General features: G+C 40.2%; 1 protein-coding gene across 3 annotated transcripts in view; it reads left to right on the top strand.

Annotated features, from left to right (window-relative positions):
• PDE10A (phosphodiesterase 10A) overlaps window positions 1–20,635 on the top strand; it is a 603,707-nt gene that overhangs the window by 450,538 nt on the left and 132,534 nt on the right. For all 3 annotated transcript variants that reach the window (XM_043511279.1, XM_038397222.2, XM_043511278.1), the window contains exon 3: window positions 12,507–12,535. In XM_043511279.1, the coding sequence (XP_043367214.1) occupies window positions 12,507–12,535 (29 nt within the window). The remainder of the gene's footprint in view (window positions 1–12,506; window positions 12,536–20,635) is intronic.

The following is a 20,635-nucleotide window of genomic DNA, read 5'->3' as shown; positions in this document are numbered from 1 at the left end:
AGTCACAACTTCTAGACGCCTGCTCATAAGTCGTAAGAGTATTGTATCATCCATGGCTAAACATGAGCAAACTAAACTCAAGGGGCCCAGGAGAGCACAGAGAGAATGCATGATCATATTTTTAATTGATGACCAACGTGCCTTGAGCAGTGTCATTTTGGCATCTCAAGTGTGTGGAGTTTGTGGGTGAAGCTTAGACTACTACTACTTTTCCCCCCTCTATCCCCACATCTGGAAAAAAAAAATCTCCCCTGACTTATATCCCAGAAGTCCATTTGATTTCCATGGAGTTCTCTGAGGTGTAAATCTGGGTGATATTTGTCCTGACTTCATATTGTAATTTCCCCCCATTAAAGCTCCTGTTGACCATAAACATCAGCCCTTAATCTGTGCACCTGAAACATATTCAAATACAGTACCACATTATTTTTCTGCACAGAACAGAAAGCAGTTCAACACCAAAAGGAAAATACAATACTGTTGTTACTAATGAGTTCTTTACTAGAAATGACTGATCATTTTACTAGGTGTCTCCTCAATACACCCATCAGATAAATTGTGGTTGAGATGCTGAAAGACTGCTAATGCTTGGCATCATGGTTTTTTCATTACAACTCTAGTCTATCAGTGTGCAGCTGTGAGAGAATCATCCCCCTCTGTAAAATAGAAGTTTACATCTTCTATTATGAAATATGCATATCCGAAGGATGAAACTTTGAAAGCACAAAAATCAGGAAATTCCAAAACTAAGGTTCCCATTTAACACAAAATATTATAAAACCAAAACAAACTTAGCAAGTAGCTTGAATTGTACTGTACCTCCCAATTATAGTTGACTGGCTTCCGGTCCTATCGCACATCCAGCCTCCACAGATTAGAAGAGCTACTCAGATATCTCATTTTCTTAACCATGTTAATGCAAATGCAAGGATCCCACTACACCATGACCTACAGAACCCACCAAAGATGAGATTAAAATCCTTCAGCCCTCTATGCAACTGTATTAAGACCCTTACACTGAACTTTGATGCTGAGGCTCAATGGAGAGTTGAATGAAGCATTTCGCTCAAAACAAACTGCTTGTCATTGATCCTGTTGAGGAACCACCGGGTTTTGATTTGTGTTGGAAAGACTGGTGCAGATTGAATAGCATCCGGACAGCTCATGGGAGATGTGGACAAACCCCCTTTAAATGGAAAATGAGGCAAACACCTGTATGTAACTGTGGTCACCAGGCACAAACAATAGAGCACATCATATCTGAGTGTTCCGATTGTTCTTTTTCTGGGGCCCTGAAGGATATTCAACAGCTCACTTCTGTGGTAATGTGCTGGCTGTCAAACTTAGATATAAATTTGTAGTTGTTGCTACCTACCCAAGCTACATGAAAGCAGAGCTGGCTCTAGGCACCAGCAAAACAAGCACGTGCTTGGGGCGGCATAATTCCAGGGGTGGCATTCCGGCCATCCTTTTTTTTTTTTTTTGCTTGGGGGCGACAAAAAACTAAGAGCTGGCCCTGCATGAAAGAAGAAGACAGCAGAACCTCAGATGTACAAACACCTTAGGAATAGAAGTTGTTCGTAACTCTGAAATGTTCATAACTTTGAACAAAACGTCAAGGTTGTTCTTTCAAAAGTTTACAACTGAACGTTGGCTTAATACAGCTTTGAAACTTTACTATGTAGAAGAAATGCTGCTTTCCCTTTATTTTTTAGTAGTTTACGTTTAACAGGTACTGTACTGTATTTGCTTTTTTGTGTGTATATCTATGCTGCTGTCTGATTGCATACTTCCAGTTCCATATGAGGTGTGTGGTTGAGCGGTCAGTTCGTAAGTCTGGTGTTAGTCACTCTGAGGTTCTACTGTATCCCCATAATCACCTTCTATGTACTCTTTCCTTTCATCCTTCAAATCTTTTTCTCTGTTTTCTCTTCTGTCTTCCCACCTTTAATTTAGACTGGAAGTTCTTTTGGTCAGGGGTTGTCTTTTATTACCATGTTAAGTACTATGCACACCTGTGGTGCTATAAGTAGAGATGTTAGTCATAATTACACATGCTAAAGCTGAGTCATTCAAAGTTGTCAGATTGTGAACCACTTAAAACTGAGATTCTCTTATGGCACTTCCCCTCACTACCCGACACGTTCTTTGTGCATCATTAATGCCTGGGTATGATGCTGTTGTGGCTTTTTTAAAGAAAATTTGCAAAGTATTAAGGAGAAAAGATTTTAAAAATAAGTGCTTTAATGAGCTGGATAGCTACTTGGTTATTTTCCCCCCCTTTTTGTAGTTGAACTATGTCCTTTCTCTCCTTGCAGGATGTCAACCTTAATTTCCTGCTCCACCACAGACTTCCTGTGTGACCTTGGGCAAGTCAATTAAACTCTCTGTGCTTCAGTTCCCCATCTGTAAAATGGGGGTAATAGCACTTCCCTACCTCACAGGGGTATTATGAGGGTAAATACATTAAAATCGTTGAGATCTACTTCTGGGAAGTGATATAGTAGAGACAGGAATTATTATTAATAGTATGTAGTAGTAGTTGTACCGAGTCTTCTCATAGTGCTTGCAGCTCCCACAATCTCTCCAGGTCACCTGACAGTTTGTTCTTCTCTGGTTTGTTTCATACCCTTCCAATTTTGGTGTAATCAAGAATTGATTGTACTTGGATTCACAACAAAGAAACTTATCAGTCTTTAGATCCTAAGCACAGTCTAAATGAAGGACTCTGTTCGAAAACTGACAAATGCCCAATTGCAAGTTTTTAGAATGGCAAACCCACTTCTTTTTTCAATTGCACATTCTTCAGAGGTGTGATGGAAACAGCTTTGCTAACTAATTGAAGATGCCTCACAAACCACAATTGTAACCGACAGTGTATTAAAGTACACATATGAGCAATGTGGCCTAGTTAATTATAAGAGTTTCCAGGAACATGGCATATTTTGGGAATTACAATCTATACATGTATTGAACTGTAGCAGGAATGATTATCAGCATAGTTTCTATCCACAGCCAACCAGACTGTAGTAATATCCCAAGGGATTCTAATATCTGAAAAACAGGACATACATATATTGCTCTTGCAACAGTTGATGACATTACCAACTCATACAGTGCAGGAACTAAATTCCCTAGATCCTTGCTTTACACAGTGCTTGGTGTTAATGATTCCAGAGATTATTACAGAATATCTTAAATTACACCCTGATGGTAGAGACTGAGCTGGAAATAAAGTAGATGCACTCTCCCAGGCTCTGCTCACAAAGAAAGATCAATCTGTTTGGTATGCCAAAATAGGAAACTACTCATTGTAGAATGTGCAGATTTTCCTGCATGATCTGCCATTTTAACAACAGTTAACAATGTTGTCAATTAAATTATTGTCATTGTTATGCTTCAAAGTTAACAGCCACTGAAACAAACGGGCAATTCATGCTTCTCTGAATCATTGTTTCAGGTGTCTGTGGAATCAGGGAGATATCACTGCACTGTGTTAGACTTGGTTCACATTTGAAAATTTTTCAACCATAAGAGCTAGAGAATTGATGTTAATTGAAAGTTTAGAGTTTGGAGCACAAGATGAGGTAGGACCAGAGTCTAAAATAGGGAAAGAATAAGTAAATAATTATTTAGACAAGATAGATGTCTTCAAATCACCATGGCCTCATGAAATGCATCCTAGAATACTCAAGGAGCTGACTGAGGAGATATCTGAGCCTTTAGCTATTATCTTTAAAAAGTCATGGAAGACAGGAGACATTCCAGAAGACTGGAAAAGGGTAAATATAGTGCCCATCTATAAAAAGAGAAATAAGGACAACCCGGGGAATTACAGACCAGTCAGCTTAACTTCTGTACCTGAAAAGATAATTAGAGCATAAGCTTACATGAGCTACAGCTCACTTCATCGGATGCATTTGATGAAGTGAGCTGTAGCTCACAAAAGCTTATGCTCTAATAAATTTGTTAGTCTCTAAGGTGCCACAAGTACTCCTTTTCTTTTTGCGAATACAGACTAACACGGTTGCTACTCTGAAACCTGAAAAGATAATGGAGCAAATAATTAAGCTATCAATTTGCAAACACCTAGAAGATAATAAGGTGATAAATAACAGTCAGCATGAATTTGTCAAGAACAAATTGTGTCAAACCAACCTGATAGCTTTCTTTGACAGGGTAACAAGTGGTAGATGTGGTCTATCTTGACTTTAGTAAGGCTTTTGATACTGTCTCTCATGACCTTCTCATAAACAAACTAGGGAAATACAACCTAGATGGAGCTACAAAAAGGTGGGTGCATAACTGGTTGGAAAACCGTTCCCAGAGAGTAGTTATTAGTGGTTCACAGTCATGCTGGAAGGTCATAATGAGTGGGGTCCCGCAGGGATCGGTTCTGTGTCCAGTTCTGTTCAATATCTTCATCAGTGATTTAGATAATGGCATAAGAGTACACTTATAAAGTTTGTGGACGGTACCAAACTGGGAGGGGTTGCAAGTGCTTTGGAGGATAGGATTAAAATTCAAAATGATCTGGACAAACTGGAGAAATGGTCTGAAGTAAATAGGATGAAATTCAATAAGGACAAATGAAAAGTACTCCATTTAGGAAGGAACAATCAGTTGCACACATACAAAATGGGAAATGACTGCTTAGGAAAGAGTACTGCGGAAAGGGATCTGGGGGTCATAGTGGATCACAAGGTAAATATGAGTTAACAGTGTAATGTTGTTGCAAAAAAAGTAACCATCATTCTGGGATGTATTAGCAGAAGTATTGTAAGCAAGGCACGAGAAGTAATTCTTCCGCTCTACTCTGCGCTGATTAGGCCTCAACTGGAGTATCATGTCCAATTCTGGGTGCCACATTTCAGGAAAGATGCCAGAGAAGAGCAACAAAAATTATTAAAGGTTTAGAAAACATGACATATGAGGGAAGATTGAAAAAATTGGGTTTGTTTAGTCTGGAGAAGAGAAGACTGAGAGGGGACATAGTAACAATTTTCAAGTACATAAAAGGTTGTTACAAGGAGGAGAGAGAAAATTGTTGTTCTTAACCTCTGTGGATAACACAAGAAGCAGTGGGCTTAAATTGTAGCAAGGGAGGTTTAGGTTGGACATTAGGGAAAACTTCCTAACTGTCAGAGTGGTTAAGCACTGGAATAAATTGCCTAGGGAGGTTGTGGAATCTCCATCTTGGGTTACAGAGTAGCAGCCGTGTTAGTCTGTATTCGCAAAAAGAAAAGGAGTACTTGTGGCACCTTAGAGACTAACCAATTTATTTGAGCATAAGCTTTCGTGAGCTACAGCTCACTTCATCAGATGCATCTGATGAAGTGAGCTGTAGCTCACGAAAGCTTATGCTCAAATAAATTGGTTAGTCTCTAAGGTGCCACAAGTACTCCTTTTCTCTTTCCATCATTGGGGATTTTTAAGAGCAGATTGGACAAGCACCTGTCAGGGATGGTCTAGATAATACTTAGTGCTGCCTTGAGTGCCATGGACTGGACTAGATGACCTCTCGAGATCCCTTCCAGTTCTATAATTCTATGATAGCCTCTTTAAAAAATAAAATAAAAGTGCTGTCTTGCCAAACCAGTGTGAGCTATTCTAGTGTGCCCTTGCTTGAAACCCTGCGCTCAGGTAAGTGAAGGAAGGACTGATTTTATGGACCATTGTTTTATTTTTTAAGTGTCATATTACTGACAACATAGAGCAGTCATTACAAGGGAAGAAATTTCATTTTAAACCCTGTTTTTAAAGATGTTTATAACTTTCTGGGAAAGTGGGGGAATGGCTGACATTTTCCCCCCATCAGTCCAAAGATGAATTTTTTTTAATTTAACATTTGTTCAGTAATTTTGAATTAACAGATCATGGTAATAGAAGATTTTCCCAGCACACTCTTCTTTGCATTCTCATAACTCCAAAATTTAAACTTGCCGTGGACTTAGTTGTCAATAAAGATGGATATTGTGGATTGGTTGGACAAAACTTAATGAAAAAATTGTATTGAAAATTGTGTACTACATGTGTTTGGTATTCCACTTTCCACTAAGGGCCAAATTCTGTCAATTCCGCCTATCCTCATTGACTAAATCAGAACCATCTACATAGAATGGGACTGAATTTTGCCCTAAGCTTTTAACTTGGTAGCAGGATTCACATGCTACGTGTAAAGATAAATGCACCTTTGTATAGTTTAATTACTAATCAATTTATTTGAATGTCTTATAACTCTTAAAGTTGCAGAGCTTGAGTTACAAAAAAGGACTTGGTGTCTTTATGTGCTGTCTTTTAAATAAACACAGGTGTACACATCCAGGGCATTCCCTTTATATCCACATTCTCCATTCTTTTGATGTATTAACTGATTCTGTTAGCAATCTGCTGTTGAATAAAATCATTAATGAAAAGAGGCCATTCGACCAGTGATGTCTGTTGTATTCATTCATTGAAATGATCCACAAAGAAGGGCTGCTTTACATTATAGTGTAGATTTGTAGAATAGTGCAAGTACAAACATCAAACTGAGATCGACAGATATTCCACATGCTTCCTTCAACACTGAATCTCCCTGGGCATTACATTTCCCTGTATTCCAAAAGAATAAATTCAGTATACATCAGCTCTTCCAGGTCACAGTGCTTGTTTTACTGCTGTAAAAAGAGCCCTCGGGGCTTTTTCTTTTTTAAAGCTGGAAGGGCTTCACCAACTCATCCTATGGAAAGTAATTGTTCCTGTTTTTGTTGTAAACTGGATACGTCCAGGTGCTCATTAGAGGAACCAACCCCAAGGATGCTGTAACTCAGGGTTACAACCTTCAGCATGCAGCCCATCAGGGTAATCCACTGGTGGGCTGTGAAACATTTTGTTTATGTTCACCGTCTGCAGGCACAGTCCCCCGCAGCTCCCAGTGGCCGTGGTTCGCCATTCCTGGCCAATGGGAGCTGTGGGAATTTAGGAGAGGAGAATTGAGCCCCAGTTTATTACAGAACACATTGTTGTTATGTGGGTTGGGGACTGTTTTGTCTCAATTACTGTTACTCTATCTTGAGTAACATGCTTTCCCTATGGAGACTGAGAGTTGGAATTTTAATGGACCAGTATGTTCAGTTCTCATGTAGTTCAGTTTGGAAGAATTGAAACTCAACATATTAAACACTGTGGTTCAAGTTCCATTTGGGACATGTCTGTCATGAAAGCTTGTTGACTTTGGGCCTGCTCCAAAGTCCATTGGACGCTGTGGAAAGTCTCCTCTGTTTTTTCCACCAAATGCATCCGATGAAGTGAGCTGTAGCTCACGAAAGCTTATGCTCTAATAAATTTGTTAGTCTCTAAGGTGCCACAAGTACTCCTTTTCTTTTTGCGAATACAGACTAACACGGCTGCTACTCTGAAATCTGTGATTATGCAAGGCACTGAATTTAGCCGTATAGAGTGGAAATCTGTCAACTTCATGAAAAAACTCGCACAGATACAGACAGACATCATCTTCCTCTCCAAATGCAAACAGATGGACATCATACCGAAAGGACTGAAGGTAAAAAATCCATTACAATCTACATACCACACAGACTATGCTGACAGCTTGTGCCACACACTCTCAAAGAAACTGCGGAACCACCTGATCAACATCCTCTATAGCAAACAGGGAAAGATTAAGAATGAGCTCTCAAAACTGGATACTCTCATAAAGAGCCAACCTTCCACACAAACTTCCTCGTGGCTGGACTTTACAAAAACTAGACAAGCCATTTACAAAACACACTTTGCTTCTCTACAAAAGAAAAAGGACAGTAAGCTATCTAAACTACTATCTGCCACAAGGGGCCACAACAATGGTTCCCGTAACCCACCCAGCAATATTGTTAATCTATCCAACTATACTCTTAGCCCAGCAGAAGAATCTGTCCTATCTCAGGGCCTCTCCTTTTGCCCCTCCACCCCCACGAACATGATACAGTTCTGTGGTGACCTAGAATCCTATTTTCGACGTCTCAGACTCAAGGAATATTTCCAACACACCTCTGACCAACATATTAACCCACAGAGACCTTCCTGCCAACACTACAAAAAGGAGGATTCTGGGTGGACTCCTCCTGAAGGTCGAAACAGCAGCCTGGATTTCTACATAGACTGCTTCCGCCGACGTGCACGAGCTGAAATTGTGGAAAAGCAGCATCGCTTACCCCATAACCTCAGCCATGCAGAACACAGTGCCATCCACAGCCTCGGAAACAACTCTGACATCATAATCAAAAAGGCTGACAAAGGAGGTGCTGTCGTCATCATGCATAGGTCGGAGTATGAACAAGAGGCTACTAGGCAGCTCTCCAACACCACTTTCTACAAGCAATTACCCTCTGATCCAACTGAAAGTTACCAAAAGAAACTACAGCATTTGCTCAAGAACTCCCTGAAAAAGCACAAGAACAAATCCGCACAGACACACCCCTGGAGCCCCGACCTGGGGTATTCTATCTGCTACCCAAGATCCATAAACCTGGAAATCCTGGACGCCCCATCATCTCAGGCATTGGCACCCTGACAGCAGGATTGTCTGGCTATGTAGACTCCCTCCTCAGGCCCTTCGTTACCAGCACTCCCAGCTATCTTCGAGACACCACCGATTTCCTGAGGAAACTACAGTCCATTGGTGATCTTCCTAAAAACACCATCCTAGCCACTATGGATGTAGAAGCCCTCTACACCAACATTCCACACAAAGATGGACTACAAGCCGTCAGGAACAGTATCCCCGATACTGTCACAGCTAACCTGGTGGCTGAACTTTGTGACTTTGTCCTGACCCACAACTATTTCACATTTGGTGACAATGTATACCTTCAAATCAGCGGCACTGCGATGGGTACTCGCATGGCCCCACAGTATGCAAACATTTTTATGGCTGACTTAGAACAACGCTTCCTCAGCTCTCGTCCCCTAATGCCCCTACTCTACTTGCGCTACATTGATGACATCTTCATCATCTGGACCCATGGAAAAGAAGCTCTTGAGGAATTCCACCATGATTTCAACAATTTCCATCCCACCATCAACCTCAGCCTGGACCAGTCCACACAAGAGATCCACTTCCTGGACACTATGGTGCTAATAAGCGATGGTCACATAAACACCACCCTATATCGGAAACCTACTGACCGCTATTCCTACCTACATGCCTCTAGCTTTCATCCAGATCATACCACTCGATCCATTGTCTACAGCCAAGCGCTACGATATAACCGCATTTGCTCCAACCCCTCAGACAGAGACAAACACCTACAAGATCTCTATCATGGATTCCTACAACTACAATACCCACCTGCTGAAGTGAAGAAACAGATTGACAGAGCCAGAAGAGTACCCAGAAGTCACCTACTACAGGACAGGCCCAACAAAGAAAACAACAGAACGCCACTAGCCATCACCTTCAGCCCCCAACTAAAACCTCTCCACACATCATCAAGGATCTACAACCTATCCTGAAGGACGAGCCATCACTCTCACAGATCTTGGGAGACAGACCAGTCCTTGCTTACAGACAGCCCCCCAATCTGAAGCAAATACTCACCAGCAACCACACACCACACAACAGAACCACTAACCCAGGAACCTATCCTTGCAACAAAGCCCGTTGCCAACTCTGTCCACATATCTATTCAGGGGATACCATCATAGGGCCTAATCACATCAGCCACACTATCAGAGGCTCGTTCACCTGCGCATCTACCAATGTGATATATGCCATCATGTGCCAGCAATGCCCCTCTGCCATGTACATTGGCCAAACTGGACAGTCTCTACGTAAAAGAATGAATGGACACAAATCAGACATCAAGAATTATAACATTCAAAAACCAGTTGGAGAACACTTCAATCTCTCTGGTCACTCGATCACAGACCTAAGAGTGGCTATACTTCAACAAAAAAGCTTCAAAAACAGACTTCAACGAGAGACTGCTGAATTGGAATTAATTTGCAAACTGGATACAATTAACTTAGGCTTGAATAGAGGACTGGGAATGGATGAGTCATTACACAAAGTAAAACTATTTCCCCATGGTATTTCTCCCTCCCATCCCACCCCCCACTGTTCCTCTGATATTCTTGTTAACTGCTGGAATTAGCCTACCTTGCTTGTCACCATGAAAGGTTTTCCTCCTTTCCCCCCCCTGCTGCTGGTGATGGCTTATCTTAAGTGATCACTCTCCTTACAGTGTGTATGATAAACCCATTGTTTCATGTTCTCTGTGTGTGTGTATATAAATCTCTCCTCTTTTTTTTCCACCAAATGCATCCGATGAAGTGAGCTGTAGCTCACAAAAGCTTATGCTCTAATAAATTTGTTAGTCTCTAAGGTGCCACAAGTACTCCTTTTCTTTTTGCGAATACAGACTAACACGGCTGCTACTCTGAAATCTACTGACTTCAGTGGACTTTGGAATAGGCCATTTATGAATATTGAATGAATAACTTGTCTTTGCTTTTAAGACCATTGATGCCTAAGCCGTGTCCTGTCACCTCTTGGTTAGCATCTAGCCTTCGACCTCTGCTTTCCCTCAGATACCATTGTGCTTTTCCCAATGCTGCCACTGGGAGATGCGTAGTGGAAAAATCTGCAATGCTATATTGTCCTTGAAATTCCTCCTTAAAACCCACCAGTGTGATGCGTGTCCCCTCTACCCCCAAAGAAAAAGACAGTGGCTAGGAGGCTAGTGTGTTGTGACTGCTGTTTATTATTCGAATCATAATTGTCTCATTGATACCTTGTGTGTGTCATCCCCTCCTCCCCATTTGTTTGTTGTATTCACTTATTGATACGCTTAGATTGTAAATTCTTTGGTACAAAGGACTGTATTTTCATGTGGCATGTCCTGTGCCTAGCACTAATAAGGTCCAAGCCTTGATAAGGGCCTCTACGTGCTCCCTTACTAGAAAAATATAAATAATAATAAAGGCATTAACTGTGAACTGCAAGACCTCTAAATGTCTGGTAACCTATATATCAAAGCCTTGCATAAAATATTTACAGAAGAATGAAATGCTGTTTCACATTAAGCAGATTATACACCTAAAATTATTTAGCTCAGAGAGGAGTCTGAAATCACAATGTCATGGTGAAGGTGCGGAACAATATATAGCCCTGGATTGGTGTTTATGATGTTAGAATTACTATCTTAAATGAAGGTCTAATCAGGCTGCATATAACATGCTAGACTCTTCGCTGATTTTAGGTTTGTGGCATTTGGTTTATTCATATTCTAGCTGTCATTTGGAGTTGTAGTGAGAATCACGTCTTGAAATGCTATGAAAGCCGTATGATTGCAAGGACAATCACATTGAACTGATCCAGCCAGGGAAGGTGATCTATTGTCTTTGATGTACACTTCTGTATACCATAAGTATGTCACATTGCAAAGTGCAAGGGGTCCATTGATAAGTATTTAACAGGACTAATTAGAATGGCTCAGCTGGGCATGTCTCTGTACTCTTTGTGCATAGAATTTTCAATGTAAGATTTATTTTTTGGAACTAAGGTCAGGCATAATGCTGGTTCATCACCATGAAATCTGTTATTTTACTTAGCATTCTTCAAACAAATTTTCTGAGATGAACACGATTAGTAATATCATACTTTCCTTGTAAATTTTGTCCAGAACTTTGTCACAAACACTTTTTAAAAAAAAAAATGTTTTTGATAGTGGGTGTGCGACCTGTCCAAAAAGTAATAATTTAGCTTGTGGAATCAAAAATAGAAAGATACAGATTGTTCCCTGTTTTCTTATAAGAAATAATTATGCAGCAGAAGACACATGAGACTGTAGGTTCATAATCACCTTCAAATCATAGATGGTCTCTTATTGTATGATCGCTTTCCCTTTGTTCACTTGCTGAAATGTTGCATAATCCTTTAAAGATATGCTGCATTGCTATATCTGTCTTTATAACTTGAAATGTAAACTTTAAAAAATGCACAGTATAGCCTGTATGTATTCTAAAAATGGAAGACATAATGAGATATGTTTCTATAATTTATGCTTCTTTTTTTTAATATTATGCCAGACAATATTATCAATGTGCTCTTGGTCACTAAGGCTTGCGCCTGCACCCAAAGAAGTAAATGGGGGTAGTGTCATTGGCTTCAAATGGAGCAGAATCGAGCCTCAGTTTCTAGCCTTGCACATGTGGGATTTGGTGGCAACTCACTTCCCCAGCTTGTCTAATAGTGTCCTAATTTAAGAGTAACAGCATCCAGCAAAGCTCACCTGTTTAATCAGACTGTTGCTGTGGTTCTAGGTGTGGAATTTTATACTGCTTAACTATTGGCAAGCTAGTTGAATATATATCAGTAAAAACAGACATTTCAACCAAAATAATGAACTTAAGTCAGAGAAAGTCTTGTACAACAGTACAAAAGTTTCTTGAAGGACAATATCTTGTTCTACATTCATTCTAGAACCTTCCCAGAGTGCCTAATTGTTTGCTTTGTTTCCTCACAGATGAGTCACCTCCTAAGGAAGTCAGCAGGGTAAGTACTGCTTTACAGATATCTCTCCATCCCACACTAGGGGAAAAAAAAAAGAGAGGTCTCTGGGGCCCACTGGTCACCTGAGGTAACTTTCTTTCAGTCTCTGATCAAGCCTGTGCTCTATTCCCTGAATGAATCAGATCTCCAGAGAAGTGTATCTAACTGACAACTTGCAGAGCAATTAAAATACAAAATCCTATTATTCAAAACATTTGATTAGTTGTAAATGAGTGACGTTCTCAACTTTTCATTAGCAAAATAAGGAAGCTTATACAGGAGCTACTGGTATGATCCCATGTGAACAAGGCTGCTTAAACGAAAACAGGAAATTCATAGCAACTTTGAACTTTCTGACTAGTTGTTAATATGACTACCCACTATTTAATCAGTATTACTACCATGAGAGATGGCATGCATGATACTATTGAAGAGGAAACAAGGCAAGGATTATGTCCTATATAATTCTGCCCTTTGAGATATGGTAGGGTACTGAAGAACTAAATTCATTGATGTAAAATATTTTGCAATCTATTGAATGAAAACTAATATGACACAACTTCAGTGTTTGAGAATTATGTATTTCTTTCTGTCTCAGTGCCCTATTTATCTGGGTTATATATACAGTGAACAAATACTTCATGTTGAATGAGTTACCATAGTCTACCATGTAGTATCCTGTGGTAACTAAGTGGTGATGTCTTTCTGCTCCCATGTTGTACCTTGATATTTTGGTAAATAATTCTGCTCTATTTGCATTCTTAACCTTTTTTATTCCTTCTAAAAACACTTCTCTGCTCTTCCCTTTTTCACTGTTGACTCTCTTCCACCAGTGACATTACAATGTCTCTCTTGTGTCATGAGTCAGTCATAGATATAATCATGTCATTAAGGGACATCAACAGCCTTTTCTACACTTCGCTTATGAATGGTGGATTTGCTTGATGCATCAGCCCTAGCCAAAGGATGGTCTTTTTCAGTGCCCTCTTTCTTTCACACCTATTGATGCTGCCCTCACAGAGGTGGGAAAAAAATGGAACATCAGCCCAATAACCATCAATCTTATGATAACTTTGAATAAGCTAAAGGAAGAAAGTTTTATATACAATCAAGTTCAGTATTTCTTTCAATCAGAATATTTGTTTACATTTTTTCCTCAAGATTTACAAATGTTATTTTATTTTGTTGATACATTTTTCATGTAGCAACTTTAACTTTTAACAGTATCAAAAGTTACCACAGAAGACTACAACATAGAAAAACAAAATTTAGAGTAACAATTCTATTACTTTAAAAGGAATTTAAGTATATACTGCACTTAAAGGTAAAACCAACAGTAATCAGTTTATTATTTTAAGCATATTTTCAATACATTTGTCATCCAAACCTTTTAGTATGTCTGTCTGTGAGGGAGAAGTGATGATAAAATAACCTTTTAGGAAAACCTTCTGCCCAGAAATAGGTTAGAATCTTTTAAATGGGTGGAAATTTAAAGATTAAGGACCTACTATAAAGTCAATCTTTCCAAATTTCTTAAACATTACTAAGATCACGTCTTGACATGATTATAATCCTTATAACAATGACACAGCATAAAATAAAAGTTAGACAAGGAAGAGGAAATAAAAAAGCATTGCGTAGCATTAGTTACTTTTCTGACACTATCCTGGTATTTAGGTTATTAATATAAATAATTATATATGTGTAAAATAATTACTCTCAAACAAATACATTAGCATCAGTGTCTGAATCAAGACTAGGCTTTCAGGTTTCCGTTTCACACCCAGATTTGGATTGTACATCTGCAGTTTTCATCTTCACTGTGGTCTGAGTCCTTGAGGGGATAAGTCTAGTAGAGACTATTTATACAAGATATATGTGAAATCTGTTGAAATCCTGGGGATTACATACATGGTTTTTTTGAACCCAACTACTGAATGCAAATTGTGTATTGTAATCTTGAAACACCATATTTTGTCTTACAAAAGAAATAAGCATTCTACAATGCTTCTTTTCCAGGCATGCACTTACAAAACTGTTAGTCGCAGCAAATTATATATATAATTTATTTATTATATATATATATATAATTTGCTGTGACTATCAGAAAGATGTTTCTATGGCAAGAGTCCTAGACTGTTCTGTTTTGAGAAGTAGTTCAACCAATCACCACCCTCACACTACAGCTAATTTCATTGGTTGTAATCAGTGATATTAGGAAGACTGAACGGATGGTGGGTTGCTTGGCCCAATTGCCACAGTTCTTTAGGGGTTGATTTGCCACTCATACAACTCAGCACTAACTCCCTATCACAATCCACACAAAGGAACACAAAATTTCCCAGCATAAACCACATGCAAATCAACACACAAACCCCCAGCACAGTCCCCTGACAAAAATCAGTCAAACCACCCACAAAGCAATACAGTCAGCACACACGGTGATCCCAGACACACACAGCCCCTCACTGTAACATGCGCCTCTCATTTGCCACCCCACACAAATAACACTCATCTCCTAGCACAATAAATATGTTTGCCCAAGTCATCAGTTTAAGGCTTGTTAGAGCTACCTGGGCATGGAGTCTAGAACCTTCTACCCCTACCAGCTCCCTAACTAGCTGCCAATATGGAGAGTTCTGTGAACAGTCACTTGGTTGAGCTGTGCATGCATCAAACCTAGATTCATTAAAAGGACCATGGTGTGGGAGGAGTAACTAGTCAGAGGGTAACAGACAGCTGCAGCGGCACAGGAGCCAGCAAACGGAGCTGTAAACAGGGGAGTTTGAGTGGGAGTTTGTAAGGGGAGTTAGTGTTGTGGTGCTTTTTGGTTTGTTTTTGCTGTGGGGGGTGGTCTTTTGGTGTGGTTTGTGTTTCCCAGATTAACAGGATTTAGGTGGGAAGGCTATGACAGATACGGAGGCAGCTGTGGGAGTGACTCGTGTAGTGGAAGACACAATGAGGATGAGGAAGCTGCGGTATGTACGTGATCCTGGATGGGGGACCTGGTAAGAGTTTTTTCTGCATGAAATGCCGTCTGATAGAGCTGATGGAGGAAAAGATCCGAGGTTTGGAGATGCAGGTGTAAAGTCTGGTTGAGTTTATGAAGGGGTTTGAGCAGATGATGGAGCAAAGACATGAGGTATCTGAAGGGAAAAGCTCAGACTTACAGATGGAAGCAGGGCTGGGGAATTTTGAGGGGAGACTGGGTGCAGAAAGTGGTCAGTGGAAGCATGTGACTAAAAGAACCAGGCAGAGGAAAAGACGGGCTAGTGAAGGAGAAATAGAGCTTAGGAACAGGTTTGCAGAGTTAGAAAATGAAGAAGGGGCTCAGCAGGTAGTGGCTGAAGGTGGAAGGGCAAGGAAGACGAGAAGAGCGGCTAATCCTATAGGAAAAGGGGAAGAGTCAATGGAGACTACACCAAATATGAGACCCAGGAGGATACAGGATGGGTTGAAGAGGATTATAAGGGAGAATAGGAATGGAAAGAACTTGCAGCCAGAGGAGACAGGGGAGAGACTGGAGAATAGCACCGTCACCAGGAAAAGGCAGTTCTATGTGATCGGGGACTCTTTATTGAGAAGAATAGACAGGCATGTAACCAGAGCTGATCCAGAGAATAAAAGGTCTTCTGCTGTCTTCCAGGTGCTAAGATACGGGATGTAGACCTGAGGTTGAAAAGGATCCTAAAGGGAGCGGGAAAGAATCTCCTAATTATCCTTCATGTGGGAACAAATGATACGGCTAGATTCTCACTGGAAAGTATTAAGGGAGACTATGCTAGGCTGGGGAAGATGCTTAAGGAAATCGAGGCTCAGGTGATCTTTAGTGGGATTCTGCCTGTTCCTAGAGAAGGGCAACAAAGGTGTGACAAGATTATGACTGTCAACAGATGGCTTAGGCAGTGGTGCTATAAGGAGAGCTTTGGGATGTATGGCCACTGGGAGGCATTCATGGACAAAGGACAGTTCTCTCGGGATGGACTTCATCTGAGTGGGGAAGGAAATAGACTTCTAGGATGGAGGCTGGCACAACTGATTAAGAGAGCTTTAAACTAGGAATTTGGGGGAGATGGTTGGGAGATGTCCAGGTAATCTCCACGCTGGATTTTAGCATTGAGAGGGAAGAAGACGAAGTAAGAAAGGATACAGCCGTGTGTAAGAGAATGTATATAAGGAGGAAGGGCAGTGTGGATACCAGTCTAATAGGTTATACTGGCTGTAGAATGACTGTGCCTAATAGGGTACAAAATGTGAGCGAGGCCAAACAGCAAAAGTTAAGATGTTTGTACACCTATGCGAGGAGCCTAGGTAACAAAATGGAGGAATTAGAGCTACTGGTGCAGGAAGTGAAACCTGATATTATAGGGATAACAGAAACATGGTGGAATAGTAGTCATGACTGGACTACAAGTATTGAAGGGTATGTGCTGTTTAGGAAAGACAGAAATAAAGGTAAAGGTGGTGGAGGAGCATTGTATATCAATGATGAGGTAGAATGTAAAGAAATAAGCGATGCAATGGATAAGACAAAGTCTGTCTGGGCAAAAATTACATTGGGGAAGAAAACTAGTAGAGCCTCCCCTACGATAGTGCTTGGGCTATGCTATAGACCTCCGGGATCTAATTTGGATAGGGATAGAGCCCTTTTTAATAAAGTAAATACTAATGGAAACTGCGTGATCATGGGAGACTTTAACTTCCCAGATATAGACTAGAGGACCAGGACTAATATTAATAATAGGGCTCACATTTTCCTAGATGCGATAGCTGATGGATTCCTTCATCAAGTAGTTGCTGAACCAACTGGGGGGATGCCATTTTAGATTTGGTTTTGGTGAGTAGTGAAGACCTCATAGAAGAAATGGTTGTAGTGGATAATCTTGGCTCAAGTGATCATGAGCTAATTCAGTTCAAACTGAACGGAAGGATTAACAAAAATAAATCTGCAGCTAGGGTTTTTGATTTCAAAACGGCTGACTTTCAAAAATTAAGGAAATTAGTTAGGGAAGTAGATTGGACTGAAGAATTTATGGATCTAAAGATAGAGGAGGCCTGGGATTACTTTAAATCAAAGCTGCAGAAGCTATCGGAAGCCTGTACCCCAAAGAAAGGGGAAAAAAATCATAGGCAGGAGTTGTAGACCAAGCTGGATGAGCAAGCATCTCAGAGAGTTGATTAAGAAAAAGCAGAAAGCATACAGGGAGTGGAAAATGGGAGGGATCAGCAAGGAAAGCTACCTAATTGAGGTCAGAACATGTAGGGATAAAGTGAGACAGGCTAAAAGTCAAGTAGAGTTGGACCTTGCAAAGGGAACTAAAACCAATAGTAAAAGGTTCTATAGCCATATAAATAAGAAGAAAACTAAGAAAGAAGAAGTGGGGCCGCTAAACACTGAGGATGGAGTGGAGGTTAAAGATAATTTAGGCATGGTCCAATATCTCAACAGATACTTTGCCTCAGTCTTTAACAAGGCTAAAGAGGATCTTAGAGATAATGGTAGCATGACAAATGGGAATGAGGATATGGAGGTAGATATTACCATATCTGAGGTAGAAGTGAAACTCAAACAACTTATTAGGACTAAATCGGGGGGCCCAGATAATCTTCATCCAAGAATATTAAAGGAATTGGCACCCGAAATTGCAAGCCCATTAGCAAGAATTTTTAATGAATCTGTAAACTCAGGAGTATTATCGAATGATTGGAGAATTGCTAATATAGTTCCTATTTTTAAGAAAGGAAAAAAAAGTGATCCGGGTAACTACAGGCCTGTTAGTTTGACATCCGTAGTATGCAAGGTCCTGGAAAAAATTTTGAAGGAGAAAGTAGTTAAGGACATTGAAGTCAATGGTAAATGGGACAAAATACAACATGGTTTTACAAAAGGTAGATCGTGCCAAACCAACCTGATCTCCTTTTTTGAGAAAGTACAGATTTTTAGACAAAGGAAACACAGTGGATCTAATTTACCTAGATTTCAGTAAGGCATTTGATACGGTGCCACATGGGGAATTATTAGTTAAATTGGAAAAGATGGGGATCCATATGAAAATTGAAAGGTGGATAAGGAATTGGTTAAAAGGGAAACTATAGCGGGTCATACTGAAAGGTGAACTATCAGACTGGAGGGAGGTTGCCAGTGGAGTTCCTCAGGGATCAGTTTTGGGACCAATCTTATTTAATCTTTTTATTACTGACCTCGGCACAAAAAGTGGGTGTGCGCTAATAAAGTTTGCAGATGATACAAAGCTGGGAGGTATTGCCAATTTAGAGAAGGACCGGGATAACATACAGGAGGATCTGGATGACCTTGTAAACTGGAGTAATAGTAATAGGATGAAATTTACTCGTGAGAAGTGTAACAATTTAGGGATTAATAACAAGAATTTTAGTTATAAGCTGGGGACGCATCAATTAGAAGTAACGGAGGAGGAGAAGGACTTTGGAGTATTGGTTGAGCACAGGATGACTATGAGCCGCCAATGTGATATGGCCGTGAAAAAAGCTAATACGGTCTTGGGATACATCAGGAGAGGTATTTCCAGTAGGGATAAGGAGGTTTTAGTACCGTTATACAAGGGCAGTGGTGAGACCTCACCTGAAATACTCTGTGCAGTTCTGGTCTCCCATGTTTAAAAAGGATGAATTCAAACTGGAGCAGGTACAGAGAAGAGCTACTAGGATGATCCTAGGAATAGAAAACTTGTCTTATGAAAGGAGACTCAAGGAGCTTGGCTTGTTTAGCCTAACTAAAAGAAGGTTGAGGGGAGATATGATTGCTCTCTCTAAATATATCCGAGGGATAAATACCGGAGAGGGAGAGAAATTATTTAAGCTCAGCACCAATGTGGACACAAGAACAAATGGGTGTAAACTGGCCACCAGGAAGTTTAGACTAGAAATTAGATGAAGGTTTCTAACCATCAGAGAAGTGAAGTTTTGGAATAACCTTCTAAGGGAAGCAGAGGGGGCAAAAGATCTATCTGGCTTTAAGATTAAACTCGATAAGTTTATGGAGGAGATGGTATATGGGATAATGTGATTTTGGTAAGTAATTGATCTTTAAATATTCAGGGTAAATAGGCCTAATCCCCTGAGATGGGATATTAGATGGGTGGGATCTGAGTTACCCAGGAAAGAATTTTCTGTAGTATCTGGCTGGTGAATCTTGCCCATATGCTCAGGGTTAGCTGATCGCCATATTTGGGGTCGGGAAGGAATTTTCCTCCAGGGCAGACTGGAGAGGCCCTGGAGGTTTTTCGCCTTCCTCTGTAGCATGGGGGCATGGGTCATTTGCTGGAGGCTTCTCTGCTCCTTGAGTCTTTAAACCACGATTTGAGGACTTCAATAGCTCAGACATAGGTGAGGTTTTTCGTAGGAGTGGGAAGGTGAGATTCTGTGGCCTGCATTATGCAGGAGGTCAGACTAGATGACCAGAATGGTCCCTTCTGACCTTAGTATCTAGAAACTAGTGTGCAACTACTGTTTTCTTAACCAAAATCATAAAAAGAAGAAACGCTACCATCACTCATCTCAGAACAATCTGAACCTAATTGTAATTTGTCATATTTACCATATAAAAGCATAATTGAGCGGTGAAGCCAAGGTATCATGTGCGTGTGTGTGTTAATTCTGAGTATTAAATTTCCTCTTAGTTTCCTCCAAACATCCCATACAGTGGGAGAAATGTGTGCCTTTTATTTTTTCTAGTTTTGTAAAATCAAAATCTATTTCTGAATAAATAAAAGTTCCTGAGAATGGAGATGTTTAGTTTCCTTACCTGTAGTTTTATTTCTCATAATGGAGGGAATCACTGGTCTTATCATTACTCATTAGGTTAGCCTTACTAATTTCACAGCAATACAGGCATCTTAAGCACTTCCCCGCGACCACCCTTCCTTCCTCCTGGCTTTGAGTTCAGACTCCTTTTTAGAGTCTTCTGCAGTACCATACTCTTACTACAGGTGAAATCTTCTGAAGCTGAAATTATGTAAACTAGTTAGAAGAGACATGTAACACCATTGTAGATGGTAAATTATTAGACTAAAGACTATAACATCTACAGTCTGTTTATCAATAACAGTTTGATAAATAAAAAGT

The sequence above is a fragment of the Dermochelys coriacea genome, chromosome 3 (assembly GCF_009764565.3).
Source record: "Dermochelys coriacea isolate rDerCor1 chromosome 3, rDerCor1.pri.v4, whole genome shotgun sequence".
Lineage (NCBI taxonomy): Eukaryota > Metazoa > Chordata > Testudines > Dermochelyidae > Dermochelys > Dermochelys coriacea.
This window is presented reverse-complemented; position numbering and strand designations above follow the sequence as displayed.